Source organism: Equus caballus, chromosome 3 (assembly GCF_041296265.1).
Source record: "Equus caballus isolate H_3958 breed thoroughbred chromosome 3, TB-T2T, whole genome shotgun sequence".
Classification (NCBI taxonomy): Eukaryota; Metazoa; Chordata; class Mammalia; order Perissodactyla; family Equidae; genus Equus; species Equus caballus.
Window position 1 is genome coordinate 46,729,595 of NC_091686.1, and position 20,538 is coordinate 46,750,132.

Consider the following 20,538-nt stretch of genomic DNA (forward strand, 5'->3'; position numbering starts at 1 on the left):
CGATTTGTCATTGACCAAAACATCATTACATGGTCCATGACTGTATTGTTTTTGCTGGTATTTGGTATAAAGGTTATATTAGCCTCATAAAATAGATTGATATTTGTTTTTCCTATTCTCCAGAAGAATTTAAGATTACTCAGCTTTTCAATTTCTTCTTCTGCCACCTATACTTTACAATGTATTGGTATCAAATTGTTCACAACATTCTCTTAATAAGATCTACAGTGAAATCCTCTTTTACATTCTTGATTTTGGTTGTGCCTTCTCTTTCTTTCCCGATTAACCTTACTAGGGATTGATCAGTTTTATTAAATCTTCTCAGACACAATATTGACGAGTGTATGCTTATACTGCATTACATATTTTCTGTTGTATTAACAGCAATATTCCTTCTTCTTTGGGTTTACGTTTTTATCCCCTCAATTCCTGAGATGAATACTGAGCTCACTGATTTTAGCTTTTTTTCCTTTTCTAATACATTCATTTAAAGCAAAAAAATTCTAATTTCCATCATTCTTCTTTGATTCTTTTTTGATCTCTGAGGTATTGGAAGTGTATTTCCTGATATCTAAACTTACAGAGACTTCCTAGTTATCTTTTTATTATCAGGTACTAGACCATTTACTTAGGTCAGAGAACATAGTCTAAGACTGCAATCCTTTGAAATTCGTTGAATCTTCTGTCATGGAAAGTATACAGGTTTTTAAATGTTTCATGTGTACTTGAAAAGAACGGGCTCTGAGGCTGGGTGGAGTGTTCTAAAATGTGTCCACTACATCAGTTTTCTTAAGCATGGGATTCCCATTTTCTATCCCTATTGTTTTGAATCTGCTTGTTCTACAGATTACTGAAAGAGGTATTACAATCTCCCATGATTTTTGCGGATTTGTCTATTTCTCTTCATAGTCCTGAACATTTTTGCTTCATATTTTTGGGGTAATGTATAATTTTTATAGCTTCCAGGTGAATTGGACCTTTTGTTCTTAAATAGTCAACTTATCTCTAGCACATCTTTTAATTTTAAAGTATATTTTATCTGATATTAATGTAGCTACCTCAGCCTTCTTTAGGTTTGAATGATGTATTTTTCAATTTTCCTATTCTCAACCTTTTAAATCTCCTGGTACTTAAGTTTTATTTGTCTTAAAAAGTATATTTGGCTTTTTAAAATTCAGTCTGCAACTGGTCTTTTAGAACTGGCCTAAAGCATTTAGGCCACATATAGTTAATGTAATTACTGAAATACTGTCATAAATCTGTTTTTTTTTTTTTTTTTTTTGCTGAGGAAGATTAGCCCTGAGCTAACATTCTGTTACTAATCCTCCTCTTTTTTGCTTGAGGAAGATTAGGCCTGAGCTAACATCTGTGCTGACCTTCCTCTACTTTATATGTGGGATGTCACCACAGCATGGCTGATGAGTGGTGTAGGTCCACACCCAGGATACGAAACTTCAAACACCCAGGCAGCCAAAGCAGAGCACACGAGCTTTAACCACTAGGCCACAGGGCCGGCCCCCACACCTAGCATATTTTTTATGTCCTATTTGTACCCCTGTTCTATGTTCCCCTTTTTTTCCCTCTCCTGTTATTTTGATTGATGGGGTATTTAAAAAAAAACTTTTCATAAATCCTCCCATTAGTTTGGTTGTTACATGTTGTTTTTAAACATTATTTAATGGCCACCTTAAAAGTTGAGATTATTGAATAATCAGAATCTAATAGTACTGTCTTTCAGACAATGTAAGGGTCTTGGGACTTTTTTTTTTCAGGAAGATTAGCCCTGAGCTAACATCTGCTGCCAATTCTCCTCTTTTTGCCGAGGAAGACTGGCCCTGAGCTAACATCTGTGCCCATCTTCCTCTACTTTACATGTGGGACGCCCACCACAGCACGGCTTGACAAGCAGTGTGTAGGTCCATCTCTGGGATCCAAACCAGCCAACCCCAGGCCGCTGAAGCAGAACATGTGAACTTAACTGCTGGGCCATTGGGCCAGCCCTTCTTGGGAGTTTTTAACTCCTTTAACTTCATCCAGGTTTATATACTCATTTTGTGGTATATTTTAAATTATATACATATACATTTTAAACTTCACAATAAATTGTTTTTATTATTTATATTTTCAATGTTCATGAGATTTACCTACATATTTGCTAGTTTTTTTTCCCTCTTTTTATTCTCCCTTGTATCTATAACCTTCCTCCTGGAATAATTTCCCTTCTATTTCACAAACACCCTTTATAATTTACTTTAGTGAGGGTATACTGGTGGTGCACTTTCTCAGTTTTTAACCTGAAAATATCTCTGTTTTGCCTTGAGTTTTGAAGGGCATTTTCCTGGGTTTAGAATACCAGGTTGGCGCGTATTTTCTTTCAGCACATAGAAGATGCTGTTTCATTGTTCGGACTTTCCTGTTGCTCTGGAAAGTTAGCTGTCAGACAAACTGTTGTCCTTTTTAAGATCGTGTTTTTTTCCTGGCTACTTTTAAAATTTTTGTCACTGATTTTCTGCAATTTTAATATGATGTATCTAGATGTAGATTTCTTTTTATCATGTTTCAGATTCACTTTGCTTCTTGAATCTTTGGTATTTTTCATAATTTCCGGTAAATTCTCTGCCAAAATTTCTTTAAATATTGCCTCTGCCCTCTGTATCCCTCACCCTTCCTGGGACTCCAAAAAATGTACTATGAGAACTTCTCATTTTATCCTCTGTACCTCTTCTTCTCTTTTATGTATACGGGTTCTTTTCTTTCTCTTTACATTTCATTCTGAATTTCTTCCAATCTATCTTCCAGTTCACTGGTTCTCTAACTCAACTATACTTAATATGCCATTAAACTCATCCATTAAGTTCTTAATTTTAGTTGCATTTTTCAATCCAGGAATTTCCAATTGTTTCTTTTTCAAATCTGCTATGTCACTTTTTATAGTTTTTAGTTTCCTTCTAAATTTTTCAAGTTTGCTTTTAACTCTTTGAACATAATAAGCATACCTGTTTTGAGTCAAAGTCTAATATTTCCAGTATCTGGAGATTTGCTGCTGTTGCCTGTTCTTTGTGCTGGTTCTTGCTCACAATGTCTTGTCTCCTCATGTGTCTGGTCCTCTTTGATTATGTGCTACACACTGTATTTGAAAAATTATTTATATGGGATGGTTTGCTTGCTCTGGTTGACTCTCATTCCTAGGGTGTATCCCTTAAGATTTTTTGCCCAAAGGTAGGAGTAGTTTACCAGTGTCCACACTGATGGCAGGCCTGGGACTCCAACTTTTACCCCCTTTGCCTTGAAAGGGTACATAAAAGGAGTTCAGTCTCTCCACTGCCTTTTCCACACTGTACATAAGAAAGTACAAGCTACAGAACCATCTTTGCCAAGATTTTAAAATCAAAGGAACCTGGAAAGTAGTTTGGGCCGATGTAGATATAGTTATGGAGTAGACAATGTAGCTGAAGTTAGAGATACCAAAAATAAAATTCATCACATCATTAATAAAACAGAGAAGCGTTTTGAGTTAAATAGCTGGCAATTAAATAATATTAGAAAAAGCCTACATGATCAAAAATCAAGAGGCACATTTATTTTCTCACCATTTTCTGCCAATGGAGCAAGAACTTCAAAAATCATTTCCCTCTTATCATGTTCTATTTGTTTCTTGAAGAGTTTTACCAGCTCTTCAGCAATATTTGTACTGGCAAACTGTTCTTTACTCGACTCTGCAAAAAAGGGGAAAATTCAGAGTAAGCAAACAAAATTACACCCAGAAATTGTTTTCTGTTTACTTTCAATACTTGGTCATTTTATACCATTCCTCATAAATACAAACACTCTTTACTGCAGGAACAATCAAATTTATTTTTTAATGCCCCTGAAAAGAGAAAATGTCTAAGGCTTTAAAGAAAATGTTCTGATCCAATTATATTCAAGGCTATAAAAAAATGTTCACTAGCATAACATATAGGTAACCATAGTGACAATAAAATTACTAAATTATATATTCATAGTTTCAGGGCTTTTAGTCAAAGAAGAAAAATTACTCATAATAGACTGCATTTTACGTGGCTGAATTAAAAGCTGACTTATCTTATCTTTGTACCATGAAAGTGGTATGCTTTTGCCTTGGCCCTGACATGCCTACTATTACGGGTCAATTCTTCACATGTACTCGGGGTCTCATTCCCTCTTGCCTCTTCAGCATTTCCACTATCCCCTCGTCACTCTAGAGCCTCACCATGAGCATTTAAATATGCTTTAATATTTCTCAAATTAAAAAGCAATTATTAAAAACCAACATCTTCCCTCTACTCCACTTTTCTTCAACTACCATCCAATCTCTGTTCACTTTCACAATCAAGTTTCTTGACAGCTTTGTCTACATACACTGTCTCTACTTTCTCAACTCACATGCCTTCCTAAACCCACTTCAAACTAGTTTTGGCCCCGTCTACATTCTGCAGTCTCCTTTGCTTGCTCCTCCTCTTCCACCAGAACTCTATAAATTCCAGTTCCTTGGGACTTTATCCTTTGGTTTCTTACCTTTTTGGTCCTTCCTCTCACCCTACGCAATCTAATTCTCTTTCATAGCATCAAAACAGCACCTTGTGTTGATAGTCACACAATTCTATCTCTAGCCCTCTTCTGGACTCCAGGGTACTTATATAACTGGCTATATGGCATCTCTATTTGAATATCTCTTTAGCATCCAAACTCAACGTCTAAAATGGACTTCTGATATTACTCTGAAATCTGTTCTTCCTCCAGACTTCTGTAACTTGGTAAATGAACACTCCATCCATGCAGGCAGAAATCTGGAAGTCATTGCTTGCTGCTTCTCACTCAACTCTACATCCAATGAACTGCTAAGGTCTACCATTCTGCCTCCAAAATATACCTGAAATCCATTTCATTTCTTTCCTCAATTTCTTTTGCTGCATCAGATATCCTATTAATTTATCTGGAAGTTTCTTTCAGAGAATTGTAACCAAACCCAATCTAGATTTGTTTCTTCTCTGTTTTAGAGGCACAGCTGAAATCCTGGAATTTCTCTTTATCATTATCTTGATGAATCCCTTCTTCTCCTTCCTGTACTAGGTTACTCTATTATCTACATCCTTTCACCTTTGCTTGTTTTGTCTTGGTGGAAGCATCATCCAGCAGCTTCCTAGAAAGCTACCATATACTGTGTATAGGAGGTAAACATTTTGAAATCTTGACTGTCTGAAAATGCTCTTTCCCATCCAGAGTCTAAGCTTCTAATTAAATTAGTCCCTCACCTCATTGCATTATTTTCTCATACTAGTAATTATCCTAATTTATAATTATATGCTTATTTACTTGTAAATTTATTGAAAATGTATATTTCCATCTCATACACAGCTATAAGCTCCTTGAGGGCAGGCACAGTGTATATTATTTTAACTACCACAGGGAGAGTGTACGGTATAGTGCCCAGTACACAGCAGGTGTTTACTGATTGAAGGACTGTGTGACTGAATGAACAAGTAAACAAATACAAGAGCTGGGTTCTGCTCTCAAGTTTCTGGTAAATCTCTGTCAGTTATTAAAAAATATTGTAAATTCAAACTTAAAAGAGAAAGGAGAGACACAAATTTTAATATGGCTTAACACAGTTTTGATTTACTCTACTGTAATACTGCTTTTGGCACATGTACTAGATCTATGCCAAAATGATGAAAACCCATTGCAAGACTCATAAGTATGACTTGGTTAGTGCCTAAAAGGGAAGAGGGGTGGAGTGTCTTTTTCAGTAAGTTACTTAAACCCTCAGAGATCACATTCTACGAATGTCACCACACCTTACCCTAAGAGGAGGTTAGTCTGATGTAAATAGGGATCATTTAACTCCTGTACATTGTTGGTTGCTCTTCTGCTTCAGAAAACTCTTCAAATGGAATGAATTTCAGAATTTCAGAAAATCATAGGTAAAGCAGATAGACACTGTCACTTACCTAGTTATTTGCTCTTACTCTCTTTTCCAATCCATATTCTATTCCCTCAAACACTTATTAAACTGAAACTAAATCACTGCTGCTAAGTAATTCAGGCCATTTGCCAGCACAAGGAAACAATCCACTATGATTAATACAGGGATTAAAGAACAAAATCTGTACTTATTCTGCAGGTGGATACAGAGAAAAGACAGCATGAAGTATGATTTTGACACTATATTTGAATTAAATCTCATGGACCCTTAACAGACCTTTCACAAGAAGCTTCATTTTTTAAGGGTTTATTCTTATCAAAATCATACATAAGTTAGTCCTAATACTTATATTCCCAGAAGAATCCAGTCCCCTCTCCATTTCTTCTTCCTCAGAAGCAAGCACATAAAGCCCTTTTAGTTAATTCTATGGTTTTTACCTCCATATCTTTAAATAACATATTTGTATTGCCACTTTTTAATTTTTTAGTTTTAGGTTTTTTTTAAAGATTGGCCCTGAGCTAACATCTGTTGCTAATCCTTTTTTTTTCTTTCTTCTGCTCCCCAAAACCCCCCAGTACATAGTTGTATATTCTAGTTGTAGGTCCTTCTAGTTCTACTATCTGGGACGCCACTTGAGCATGGCTTGATGAGTGGTGCTAGGTCCGTGCCTGGGATCCAAACTCATGAAACCGTGGGTCACTGAAGCAGAGCGTGTGAACTTAACCACTCGGCCACACGGCTAGCCCCTAGTTTTAGGTATTTTTTATTGACTCATCACTATGAAAGATGAGGCATTAGCTTTCTTTTTCTCCTGTCTCTACCACACTTTCCATCTTCTCAGTGTAAGTATTCACCCTAACTCCAGGAGCCTTCTGACTTGTTTCAATCTAGACTGGTTGCTCTTTGAAAATAAGCCATTTGGGGCTCTCATGTCACCACACTACTAGGAATTCCTGTTTTCCTGTTAGATCTCTTGTTTCCTGATTTCTATGTAGTCTTCTTTCTTAATTAATTTTTTTTTTTCCTTAAAGATTGGCACCTGAGCTAACAACTGTTGCCAATCTTTTTTTTTTTTTCTGCTTTATCTCCTCAAACCCCCCTGTACATAGTTGTGTATCTTAGTTGCAGGTCCTTCTAGTTGTGGGATGTGGGAGGCCACCTCAATGCGGCCTGAGGAGCAGTGCCATGTCCGCGCCTAGGATCTGAACCCTGGGCTGCCGCAGTGGAGTGCACGAACTTAACCACTCGGCCATGGAGCCGGCCCACGTTCTTTCTTAATTTAAATCCCTTGTTTTGGTAGAACACATCTTCCAGTGGCTTCCAGAGGAAAGCTATGTAGAATATCAATTTTCTGAGACTTGCATGTTTGACAATGTCATTACTGTAACCTCACACTTGACTGATCATTTGGGTATAGAATTCTATATTGGAAATAATTTTCCCTCAAATTTTTGAAGGCGATACTCCATTTTCTTCTGGTTGCCAGTGTTGTTTTGAGACATCTGATGTCTACTGATGTACATCTTTTGTATGTAATTCTTTTTTCTCTCTCTTTGGAAGTTTGTAAGATGTTCTCTTTGTCCCCATTATTCTAAAATTTCACATTGATGTGCCATGATCTAGGTTTATTTTTATCCATTAGGGTAGGCATTTGATAGACCCTTCCAATCTGGAAAATTGTATTCTTTAGTTCTGTGATACTTGAGCTATTTGGCAACTTCCTCCTGTTTATCTCTGTCTAGAACTCTTCATCTGATCCTCTATCTATATTTTCTCTTCCATTTTCCATTTCCTTGTTTTTTGCTTTACTTCTGCAAATCTCTCTCCAAACATTTTATTGTCTTTCATTTTAGCTATTGTGTTTTTAATGTTCAAACTTTTTTGTTCTGTTCCTTTTCTTTAAAAATAGCATCTTGTTCTAGTTTTGTGCTTACACTATTTTTTCTCATTTATCTGAGGATGTTTGGTTTTTTCCTACCCTGCATAGTTTCTATTTCCTCCAATTTGCCTTTTCCTATTTATTTCCTTCATCATCTTGCGTGTGAGAGGCCATCCTTCCCTCTCTGGGTGTCTGGCATTGATTAAGAACTGGGATTTAGAAACTGACTAGGAGCTAAAGCATGACAGGTGTTGCTGAGTGCAAGATTCTCCGTAGGGTGGTCAAAGGCCCTTTTGCAGAGAAAACCCAACGTAGGCATCTTGAAGTCTATGTTCTGGAGGACAAACACACTACCCACATTGGGGTTCTCACCATTAGGTCTATCTACTTTCACTCAATCTGTTTTTGGAATGGTACTTGGCACTTCTTACTTTAACTTAGTCTCTCCTCCCCAGTCTACAAACACTCTATTTTTAGTCCCTCCACAGAATAAATAGTCTTCTACTTAGATGAGGAGGGGTAGCTACCATAAAGTGTGGAAAGGGAAAGAGCGTTTAGAAATCTTTATGCCAACAAATCCTGAGGCTTTTGAAGATTCCGAAAAGCAAACTGGTTAGTTCTTGGCTTTCCAATCCAGACTTTAGATTTCAGAGTTTTGCTAAGTGAGCTGTTGCTTCCCAGGTCCTAAAATGTTTGGTGTTCTGCCCTCTCCTCCTCCCCAACCACTTCCTTGAGGATTTACACCTTTATTTTTTTATTTTTATTATTTTTTTTGAAGAAGATTAGCCCTGAGCTAACTACTGCCAGTCCTCCTCCTTTTGCTGAGGAAGCCTGGCCCTGAGCTAACATCCATGCCCATCTTCCTCTACTTTATATGTGGGACGCCTGCCACAGTATGGCGTGCCAAGTGGTGCCATGTCCGCACCTGGGATCTGAACCCTCGAACCCTGGGCTGCCAAGAAGCAGAATGTGCGAACTTAACTGCTGCGCCACCGGGCTGGCCCCGAGGATTTACACCTTTAAAAAAGAATCCCTTTACTGCAGTTTTAGTTGGCTTCCAAAAGGGAGTGAAATTAAGTGCAAGTTTTCATCCTAACATCTCTTCCCCCAAAATACTAGTATTGGAAGCAGAAAATTTTACTTATAAAAGATTTTGGAGCCAAATAAATAGGTGGAAAATGCCATTCTGCTCAATTCATAATGTTAAATAAGATGCAAACGCATGAGAAAATTGTGACTATACAAAAATTATATGTGCACATAAACTAGGACTCAAAGAGAACAACAAAAATGCAGAGTTGCATTTTACTTTTCTGCCTCCAATTCTGAAATAAATTGCACTTCTTAAATTACTTTATATCTTGTCTTTAAGCTATTAGATATCTTTAGTGAGCAAAACCACAGAATTCCTATTTAACATTTTTATTAAAAAATTTCGACAAAAAGTAACTCTAGCATTTAGTAATACGTCATATTCAGAAGTGTGTGATATGAACTTGATATTTACCTGTGTCAATAAAAATAATACTATATGATTTGTTAACTCATGGGCAATAAAGCCAACAGTGAAAAGAGAAAAAGTTTAAAGCCAGAACTGAAAAAGGAAAAAGAGAAAAAATTGGGGGGCATAAATGTTCTATTTCAGTGTTGATGCATAACCTAGCTATTACGTGGGCATAAAAGACTCATGATATAAACTCTAGAAGTCTTAGTAAATAAAGGAGTATTTCTCTTTGATCCTTTTCCCTCCAAATGGGGTAAAGGCAGTAACAGCTGGGAATAGAGTATAAAATTGGGTTGAACTAAATTGGGTTTATATCCGTCTTTTACTATAGACCGGGAAGGTGAGGCTGAATTGAAGTGGTCTATGCAACCTCCCAAAGACATCCAGATACCTTAACACAGGCAACTCAAATTAAATGGCGTTTATCTTTCTGTGACAAAGATTATGACATTATCAGGGATTATATAACATGACTTCTGTTTTATTTCTATGAACTATACTAAACACAAACTCCTACATTCCATTTTAATAATGGAAAATAATAACTTGTGAAACAGTAAATGAATGTTCTTTCATTCTTGGTCTCACTTGAATTGTGGAAATAATGAGCCAGTATTAAAAAGAAGAAAAGCAAAGGAGGAGAGAAGACAAGAAACATTCACAAACACCAGGAGACGATCTATTGAATAAGAAGGACTTTTCAAAATTAACTCTGATAAATAATCCCTGTTCCCTTACCTTGAAGTCAAAGCAAAAGTAAAGTACTGACATCAAGGTTCAATGTGTGTAAGGACATGAGCTTTCAGTTAAAAAATTTAAGGTCAGACTCCTGGTGCTTCTGTTTATTTATATATAAAATGAGGATAATTAACAGAATTGATTTATTTATTTGTTGTAGCTATTATATTTAGCTATGACAAAACAACATTTGGTTTCACTGTTCCCATAATAAACAATTTATTATGACCATGGTTGTGGGGTAGATTCAGACCAAGAGCTGTAACTTTCTATCAAGAATCACAGGAAGGAAGGAGAGAAAGAAGAAAGGATACTATACATGACACAGAGGAAAACAAAGCAGGGAAAAGAGATGGGGTGCTGGGGTCATCATTCTTCTTCTCTGTTATGTCTGGGCTGTTTCCAGCATCAGTCTGTTTCTGTGTGCCTTCTGATTTTCAAGGATTTTGCACATTTTTTTCTAATGTTGTTATAAATACAATCTTATGAAAAAGTCCCCTATCATTTTTAGGGATTTTGCAAAATGAGGCAGAAGAACCTTGGTCTGCTAGATTCCTTTTCACTTGATAAGCAAATAATTTATATAAAAATGTAATAAATTATGAAGTCTTTTATTTTTGCCTTAGAAATACTTGATTTCAAGAACATTCCTAATGTAAGAATACTAAAGTGAAGTGGAGATCATTTTAAATGTTCAACTCTATCAAATAATATACAAATGTAAACTTTAAACCTTAATACATAAAACAGGGAAGCAAAGCAGCTACAATCATAAGATATAATTGGATCTACTTTAATATTGAAGCAAATGTCTACAATGCTTCAAAAAAAACCCTAATATAATCTAAGTGTATTTCCAGGTTGTTAACATCTAAAGGAAAATTTAAGTACATTAATAAGTTAATTACGTTTGTAGTTCATAACTAGGACTTACCAAGCTCTGCTAAATTGCCAAATGCAACAAGACACATTTCTGTAAGAGCTGCATTTTGGCAGTGGATGCCCAATAATTTCACTAAGGTAGGAATAACACCCATATTGATAAGCTGAGCTTGAAGGGAATCTGTAAAAACAAACAAACAAAAAAAAGTGTTTATGTACCAAATGGATATTAGTAAGAAGAAACCAGCTCTTATTCTTCTTATTGCAAACTACTACTATTTCAACTACAGTAAAGCAAGATTAAGTTCATTCATATAATTGTCTTGAAAATTTTTAAGACATTAGTTCAGAAGAGTTGAGTTTTGAATCTTTTCAGTCATTAAAAGAAATTTAGAAATGAAAATAATTCAAATAATACATCAAATCATTATTCTTTTAAAGAACAGGGTATTATATCTTTACAGAACAGACTTTAAATAAGATTAAATAATTAAACATTAGCATTGGGTTTTAAGTGAAAAGACAAAGTAACACTTGCATTATAGGAAATCAGAGTATATGAAAAGCATTAAGAAATAAAGCAAGTTTAATAGAGACCAAGAGAGAAGACAAAAATCTTAGAATCCCTTAAAAACAATTGCTTCACAATAAAGAATTTAAAGTATATAATACACAAAAATCATTCTTTGATTATTTGCAGCAGAATGTTCTTTGATGACTGCTAGAAAGGAAAGTAGTTTTCACAAGGAAATGAATGGGTTACTTAAAAATATTTTTCTTTTCAAAGTTTTAATAATAGTGACAATCATCTTAGTAAAGAAAGGAAAATTTGGCTTGAGAGATGAAAAGAATGAGGTCAATATGTCTTTATCCTCATTGTTTGCCTTCATTTTCTAAGAAACTACTTTAAAACCTGGTTTTAAATTTCATATGCCTTGAATTTCCACAACGGCTCTTCATGAACAATCAAATACCTGCAGCAAAGTTGAAGGTGAATAAACCAAAATGAAAACCAAAAGTACTGCCTCTCAGAATAAGCTAAGAAGAAAGACATGAACACTCACATGCCTATGCAAATACTATTACTGTTAATAACAGGTTCAGCCAAAGATATAGGAATGCTTTCGAAATTTTTTCTTTTTAAAAACTTATATGCCATTTCAAGCTAACAATTTTCTCCAAATTCTTTTAAGTTACTTATTGGGAATCTAAAGTTAAAAACCTGTTTCTTACAAAACACATTCTCCTCATAGCATGCATCCCTCGACAGTTTGCCTACTAACCTCTTCATCACTCTTTATAGTTCCTAACCTAGAGATATAGAGTTGGCTGGGTGATTATCAGAAAAGAACATAAAGGCAGGGTTGAGCTGTCTCACACACCAGGTGATTACTTGCCTGGTGGTCTCTGTAGTCAATTTTTCCTGCTATTAGACTGAAGAATGAGGAGATAGCCAACAGAGGCTATCGGCCCTGAAAACTGATGCTTGGGTAATTACAAACATAATCTGGTTTAGTTGTGGGGGCCCATCTATACTAGAAAGGGGCCTATTACCAAAACAAGATACAGTACAGGCCTGAGAAAAAGGGAAGTTTACATTTAGAGTTCAAATAGTATAAAAAATTCAACTTCTGCAATGTAATTGTGAATCTGTTCTAAAAGAAGATAGAAATAAAAGAATATAAAAAAAGAATATATTGAACTAAATGATTTGTTTTTATGCTTTTGATTTTTTTCTATACAATTCAGCAATTAATGCATGATTCATATATTTATAGGCAAATACTTACGTTATAGGGTATAGTATTATACCTATGTATTCTATTGGCAGAATCTTATATTATGTTATAGTAGTTATAGTGATCATGTACCAAGAAGCTTTCCAAGTTAGGAATTATTTTGATTACTTACCAGCAGATAGAGTTCCTTATTATTGGATCACCTTTGCAGATCCTTGTTCTTTGGCAGTATTTTTAACTTTGTTTATTTATTCATTTTGACTACCTCTTCAAATACTGCCGAGCTGTTGAATCATTAAATTTCAGGTACGTAAGCGTGAGCACTAGCGCATGCATTGAGTGTGAGTCAAAATCTACGATATGTCTGCATATATGTAAGCATCACACACCCCCTCAGTACTGTTGGTGCAAACTATAAAAACCCAACAGTCCAGGGACATCAGAGGAACAACAGATTTCATGAAGGAGATAGCTCAACAGGAGAATCCCACTTAGAAGATCTTCCTGTTCTCCTAACTTGGCATCCTACCACTTTCTCGGACCACTTGTACAATATTATGAATTTTGGTTCCAGGGAAAAGGGACACAAAGTTAAGAAATGTTGCAGAGTTTCATACAATCTGTGGCATAAAACTTGAAGCAGTAATATTCTAAATTGTGGTAGATCAGGAGAAAAAGTAGCATAGCCTAATGGCATGTGGTGTGAATCGGCATCATCTATGAAAATTACACTGCTTCGTGAAATGTGTCTTAAAGCTATCCAGGAGCCAAATTAATTGTGTACTCACATACAACACATATACCACACACAAGTAAAGAGAAATATATAGTCATCCATTGGACAGACTAATTTTGGACCACTTTGGTGCTTTCTTTTATATCCTCTTGTATGATGCTAACACACACAAGAAATTATAATCAAATAACTCTAATGTCTGTTCCTACCAATTGCAGAAAAGTCATTCTCCTTGGATATTAAAGGCCCAGAAGAGGAAAAAACCTTTACTCAAATAGGTTGATACAAATTTTCATTTCAAGAAAAGCAGGCATCCTAGAACATGGTTCTCAAAGTGGGGTCCCCAAAACCCTTTCAGAAGATCATAAAGTAAAAACTACTTTCATAAAAATACCAAGATTTTATTTGCCTTTTTCACTGTATTGACCTTTGCACTGATGGGGTAAAGACAATGGTGGGTAAAATTGCTGGGCTTTATTACGAACCCAGTCAGTGGCACCAAACTGTATCAGAAGTCATCATATTCTTCACTATCACGCAAAATAAATGTGATTCTTCTCAGCAATTTTCTTAACTTTGAAAAGTTATTTTTCATAAAAATATTATGTTAACATATAATGGGTTTTTTTTTTAAATGTAATACTAAATAATTTAAAAAATTGTCTCCATTTTAATTTCAATACAGTAAATATTGATAGAAAAAACCATATATATAGACAAACATTCTTCTGAGGTCTTCAGTAATATATAAGCATCCAAGAGTCCTGAGACTAAAAATTTAAGAACCACTGCCAAAGGATTACCTAATTTTTATAGGAGATGGGGAAAAAAACATGGAGAAGAGATTCTGAAATTCAGTGCTGTGCTTGGCAGATGTGATAACAGAAAAAAAAAGAAAAATTAAAAGCATGGTAGGAATCCTACATTTTGGTGCTCAGATATTTTGAGCAAAATTACAATTAATGAAGCATTTGAACATCTCATTTTACTTATTTGAGTAGAAACCCTCGTTAACCTACGAGAATATGCCATGATTTGGTCTGTTTGCCTATTTCAGTAACAATTTAGTATGTTATAATAAATAGGTTTTTTTTGGGGGGGTGGTTAAGTAGAGGTTTTGTTTGTGTAGAATAAATTAGTATTAATTCTTCTCGCTCGCTGGAAGCAAATAGATTAATAAGTTTAATCACTTTTTCTTCTTGCCTTAGAAAAGCTTATGAACGGACTTTAAAGGATAGTAGCTGACTCTTATGCTATATCATGAATGGTATCAGGAGTATGACTTATCAATCAAAAACTAACTGGAAGAAATTCCTAGAACAAGAAATAGTTCACATTCTCTAGATACATTTGAGAGAGTAAGAGAAACAATGCAAGACTGAGATTTTTTTGCATCCTTCAATGAATACCAGCAATTCCAAGGGAATGCTTATAAGCTCAACAAACACAATTCACAAAAATGCAACCCAGGCCTGTACACAGCAAACACTTATGTGTGAAAGACAGTCTTTAGACAGCACAATGTCATAAACGTCTGAAGACTTAACAACTGCTCCTGACACACATTACAGACAAATATTGACCAAAATACAGAATTACAAAAATTACATAATATCAAGATGACACAGGCCCTACATGATCTATGGGGAGGAAGAGGAAGAAAGGCACTGAGGGGGTGCAATACAGATGCATATACAAAGAGATATAAGGCAATCAACGCATGCGCTGGTGTGAACACTTACCTACCTACATTTGAATTTCAATGGTTCCAAGTTCTTCAGGTCACACTCATGGAAACTCCAAAGAATGGAGATCTGGAGAGAAGATCTCAAGTTGAAGAACCTTTTTCCCCCTGAGTTTTAAGTTTAATGTTTAAAAACATTGGCATAGATAGATTATAGGTCCAGAAAAGTATGCCAAGAATTCCAGTAAATTGAAGTTATGCTGATCAATTACTAAAAAGAATATGTTTCTTAAGAAAATTATAATGCATGTTTACCTTATTCCTAAGAAAAGGCCCTTATAGACAATGTTATAAATTTATTAAGCTTTTTGCCAAACAGGACTTGATGAAACTGTTTCAAAATAAGACACAGACAATTCAAAATACACAGTCTCTACATTAGTATGTATATTATTCATAGTATAAGAGTACAATATTCTATCTATTATAGGTTTGTATAAAAACTCTCTCTACAGTCAAATGAATTATATACAGTTTAAACAATAAAAACAAGCAAATATAAATCTTGATGAGAAATTCTAATAAAAATTGGGTAAAAACCATTTTGGCATAATAAAGACTGAAGAAAATTGCCTTGACTAATGGCACATCTATATTTCCAAAAAAGGATATAAAAATTAAAATTAGAAATGATGTAACTGTGAAGTAGAACTTGCAAGTTTAAGCAAGTTGTAGCTCAATTATAGTATTGAACTGTTTACTGACTTAAATACTGTTACCAAGAGCACGACTGGTGGTTAAAAACTATACGTACACATCTGCAGGTACAAGTAAGGACATCCTATTCAGTTATTTATTACTTAGTAACTTTTTGTTGATTGATCAGGAAAGCAGGGAACTTGTATTCCAAACCTAGTGTTGAGCATATAAAACTAAAAATATTCACGTGTTTAAAATTAACTTCAAATCAATTATTTTAAAACCCCTCTACACAAAACATGCATTAAACGTTCTGCACCCAGATTACCCCTATAATTTAAGGCCCAGCTTATACATTTCAATGACAAATAGAAATTTCAAAGGGAAAAAAAAGAATCAAGATTCATTAGTACTGAGAATATCGGAGGATTAAAACAATACATTTATATATTTCTTGCTTTCTACAAGTTAACAATGAAAAATGGAAAAGAGAATTTCAAAGTTTTTTTCTGGGTTCTGAAAATAAAAGAGTGTCTACAGAGCAAAATTTCCCTTTTGTAAAAGTTCTAAACATAAATGACAAAATTACATGAATGAGTATAACGTAAAACAAAAGCAACAACAAAAACCCCAAAGCAAAAATCACAAGAGGAAGGAAAAATGCTTTATCATTCATAGGAGGCCTACCGATTTACTGTTCTCAATCCGATGACAGCTGCAGTGATTATGTTTTAGTCTAGTAGACAATTTTTTCCCCTAGACTCACTCCAGGTTAAATTATTTCCTACAGATCAACTCTTGTTATAGTGGATACTGCAACAAGGGAAATTTCTACAGGTATGTCTACTCTTATTAAAGAAAACTCTGTATTTTCATCTCAGAAAGAAATTGGTCTTTTGAAGGTAAAAACTTGTTTCGTTTTGTTTTTAGAAGAGGACAGGACTACTGGCAGCTTAAGCAGCTCTAACTGGGAGAAACAAATCCAGTCTCTGCTCTCACATGGCATTGCTGAAAGGGCACACCTACAGTAAGTCTAAATTTAAGCCTAAATTTTTATATGGCAAATTAAGCTAAATGCCAGGTTAATTTACATCAAAACATGTATAGCTTACAAACAAATGGGTTTAAAAACACAAAAATTTTTTGTTTTACAAAAGGATTTACTGGCTTTAAAAATACAAACATTATTAGTTACTCTAGAACAGTACTATGATTAAGTAAGTTTTTACACTTTAAAACTACATGAAAGTTACTTGCAACATACCAACTGTGTTAAGAAGATACATCTACACAACCAAAAGATTTCTGATTTCTAGCCAATACCCATTTTTCAAAGTGTTTAATTTAAAATTTTTTCAGTAAATAAAATATAGGCAGTTTGGTGTTAACTGAATTTTACTTGCAGTTAGAAAACAGGATTACAAATTTTTATGCAAGTTAATTTATACACGATACTTTTCTGCCTTGAGTTTCTCTCTGAATGGATACTTTAAGTGGTCTAAATTAAAGATGCACCAATATTTGGCCAAAACCCATTATTCGTCTCTGGTTTTAGCCTCAGCTCCCAGAAGGCTTTACACCTGAATGCCTACTTCATTACCATTTCTGGCACCTACAAACTTGTGCATGGTCAATAATCACATGCTTGATACCATCATATTTCAACCAGTGCAGTAACATTAATAATAAAACAAGGCCTGCTCTTTCAGTTTCACTGTTACTTTGAAAATATTCATTTTCAAACACCGGTAAGCATTCTATGTACAGAGAAAAATACCCCTATGTGCTTTATATGTTGAAATTCCATCAGTCTGTTGAAATGTAAATGTATATTTACATTGCAATATTAAAATGTGGCAATAACTAATGATGGTGAAAACCATTCAAATGTAAGAATTAAATCAAGGCAGAAAAACAGAGGTTAGATTATTCTCGTTAGAATTTATAAAATAAATGTTAGAAGCCGTTTTAATTTTCAGTTATTTAACTCCATTCAAGCCATGAGTCTTTCAAAAAAAAGGCCAATTTGGGAATTCTTTAAATGTTGTGAAGATGAGTTAAAATCAGAAAGCCAACTCTGCCACCTCAACTTTTCACTATAAGGAAAATCTCAAAAACAATATTCAGTAACATCTATGATTACTCATCTTCAATCCCGACATAAACGCAAAGAAAGAAAGAAAAACATGTTAGAGAATGAGGAACCCAAACATACTGTTACCCTACTGTCCTCAGTTAAAACTGGGTATCTATTTAGTACCACAGTGCTAAACGCACTAGCATGATCACAGGAACAACCTAGAAAACTGACAATGCTGAGAAAGTGTTATTTCTGCAATATGAGGCCAAACTCTAAATCATTAACAAAAAAAAATACAACTATTTCATTTTTTTGTGATAAAATTTCAGATTCTTGCATTCAGAAGTTCATTCTATAATGGTCAAAGCTGAATATTAACGTCAATACTTGACCATGTGGAACTAAACCAAAATGTGCATTTGGTACATCGCTACTAAAAACCAAATTCTTAGCCTGTCCATTAAATAACAGCATTATTATAGTAACCGCTTAGGAGGATTATGATGAAAACCTAACCTAGATTAACCGGTCAATTAATAGGCAGACTTAGCAGGAGCCACAAGAACAACTAAGTGCTCTGCCCTTCAGTGAAGCAACTTGTTTAAACGACATCTGTAGCAGAACTTCACGAATGCAGCCTGCTTCAGCAAACTGACAGGGAAAATTCAGAAATCTTCTCACAAAGAGAATAACGGTTAGGAAAGAAAGAATTCCAACTTTTTTTTTTTAAAGCCTAAAATCTCAGTTGCAGAATAAAAGTTTTCAACACATGTTAACACCCCAGAGTACTTTAATTTAACAGACTTGGCTTCAAACCATGTGAACTTAAAAGTACATCCCTCATGCCTTTATAAACAGGGAAAAAAATGAACAGAAAATACACTGAAAATAATATATTGAAAAATTAATGCAATTAAGAAAAAAAGGAAAATCAATTGCAAGGAGAAAATTTTAAATTTTAAATGTTGTGTTTTTTTCCTTAGGCAAAAAGTTTGTAGTATTTAGAAAATATGTGGAATTAATTAGCTTGTACTGTAGTGAGGAAACTTTGGAAATAGTTCCTCACTCACACAAAGAAAGTCCTTTTCTAAACATCCAAGATCTAGAAAGTGTTCTTTCTTACTTGTAATAAAGTAATACCAAAACATAAGGAAAAACAAGTGCTCAGGCCAAATGACTTTTTTAATCAGGATTATTCCTTATTAATTTCTATTCTTCCTATTTTAGGTATAAGCAAAAATCAAGTAAGCCAAGTTACTGGACTGAGTTCACTAGGAAAATGAACAGTATGATTAGAATTGTGAAACTGTTGCTATTGGTTGAAATGAAAGCTGCAGCTAAAATTAATTACATATTAAGTGACCTTTAAATTAGAAGAGAGAAAATACTTTACAGGGCTATTTTAAACAACTGAATCTAAGTAGTACCAGTCTTAATACTTAAATTCAATTGTTATGCTCCAGTAACATACCCCATGAGTTGCATTTCCTAAATTGCACAGATGGCTCCCTTCGACCATCATTCAGTTATTCTAAGTTCACACAGCAGATAACAGTGAGAACTGTCATGAGGGCATCCCAGAGGGATTTCAGGGACAACAAAAAAACCAGAAATTAATCTTTCAATAACAGGCAGTTATTAAGATATTGGAGAAAAATTAACTCTATTTGTAAAAATCATATATATACATATATTATGTTTACACATATACATATATATCATATATGATACAGGTCACATGAAAAAGCCAGTCAAAGAATGTGTATATTATGTTACTCATTTTAGAAGAAACCTAATTTTTCCTTTTTTGATGGCATGTTTATTTCCTCTACTTTTTTCTCTTACGACATAGCTTATGTAAAATAAGTAACTTTAGTCTTTGCTTTAATGTTATCATAATTAATAATTTTCTTTAGAGTTGTAATAGACTTTTCCCTGTATTCTGCGTCTCTTCCATAGGTGTATTAAGAAAAAAAAATTAAACTCTCCATTACAGTTTTCCAAGAGATATTTATTGATTAATCAGGGTTACTCATAATATAATAAAAATGGTGACCACCAACAGACTCCTCAACCAAGTGTTAAATTATTCTGGTGCTTTGCTTTAGATTACTGGTTTGTTTCTATTCAGATTGCAATTAACTTTCAAGGATACATATGCAGCTTCACCAAGTTTGTGGAGCACCCTGGTACATTTTTAACCACAGATCCAGTACTGTTACCATCAGCATGTTTTCAATGCCACCTTCAGCTACTGGCGTGTATGTGAATAGGGAACATCAACTAATACAGTGGGCAAGAGTTATAATGCTTCTAACTTATACAATGAAGAAAATGCATTCCAGTAACAAACGTTCCTCCCAGTTGATTTGTTAATAAAAGAAATTTTAGACAGTACTTAGTATACAGAAAAGTCAATCAACAAACATTTTCCAAACTCCTATTATATGCTAAAATGGTGTTATACTTGAAAGAAGCTGGATAGCTGAACAAAATTTTCAGTCTTCACTGCGATGTTTTCGCATTGAGTAACCAAAGCTAGGAAAAAAGATATCCAAGAAACTAATGAGATAAAAATCTCATCTATGGAGCTCAAGAATAACTCCCTAACTATGAATAAGGCTTAAGTTATTAGCTCCAAGGGTAGAGTTAA

At 34.4% G+C, this 20,538-nt stretch overlaps 1 protein-coding gene across 13 annotated transcripts in view; it reads right to left on the reverse strand.

Annotated features, from left to right (window-relative positions):
* Nucleotides 1-20,538, reverse strand: part of RAP1GDS1 (Rap1 GTPase-GDP dissociation stimulator 1) — a 147,856-nt gene that overhangs the window by 30,275 nt on the left and 97,043 nt on the right. For all 13 annotated transcript variants that reach the window (XM_023637679.2, XM_070263402.1, XM_070263400.1 and 10 more), the window contains 2 exons: nucleotides 11,000-11,128; nucleotides 3,591-3,716 (listed from right to left, as the gene is read on the reverse strand). In XM_023637679.2, coding sequence (XP_023493447.1) covers nucleotides 3,591-3,716; nucleotides 11,000-11,128 — 255 coding nt within the window. The remainder of the gene's footprint in view (nucleotides 1-3,590; nucleotides 3,717-10,999; nucleotides 11,129-20,538) is intronic.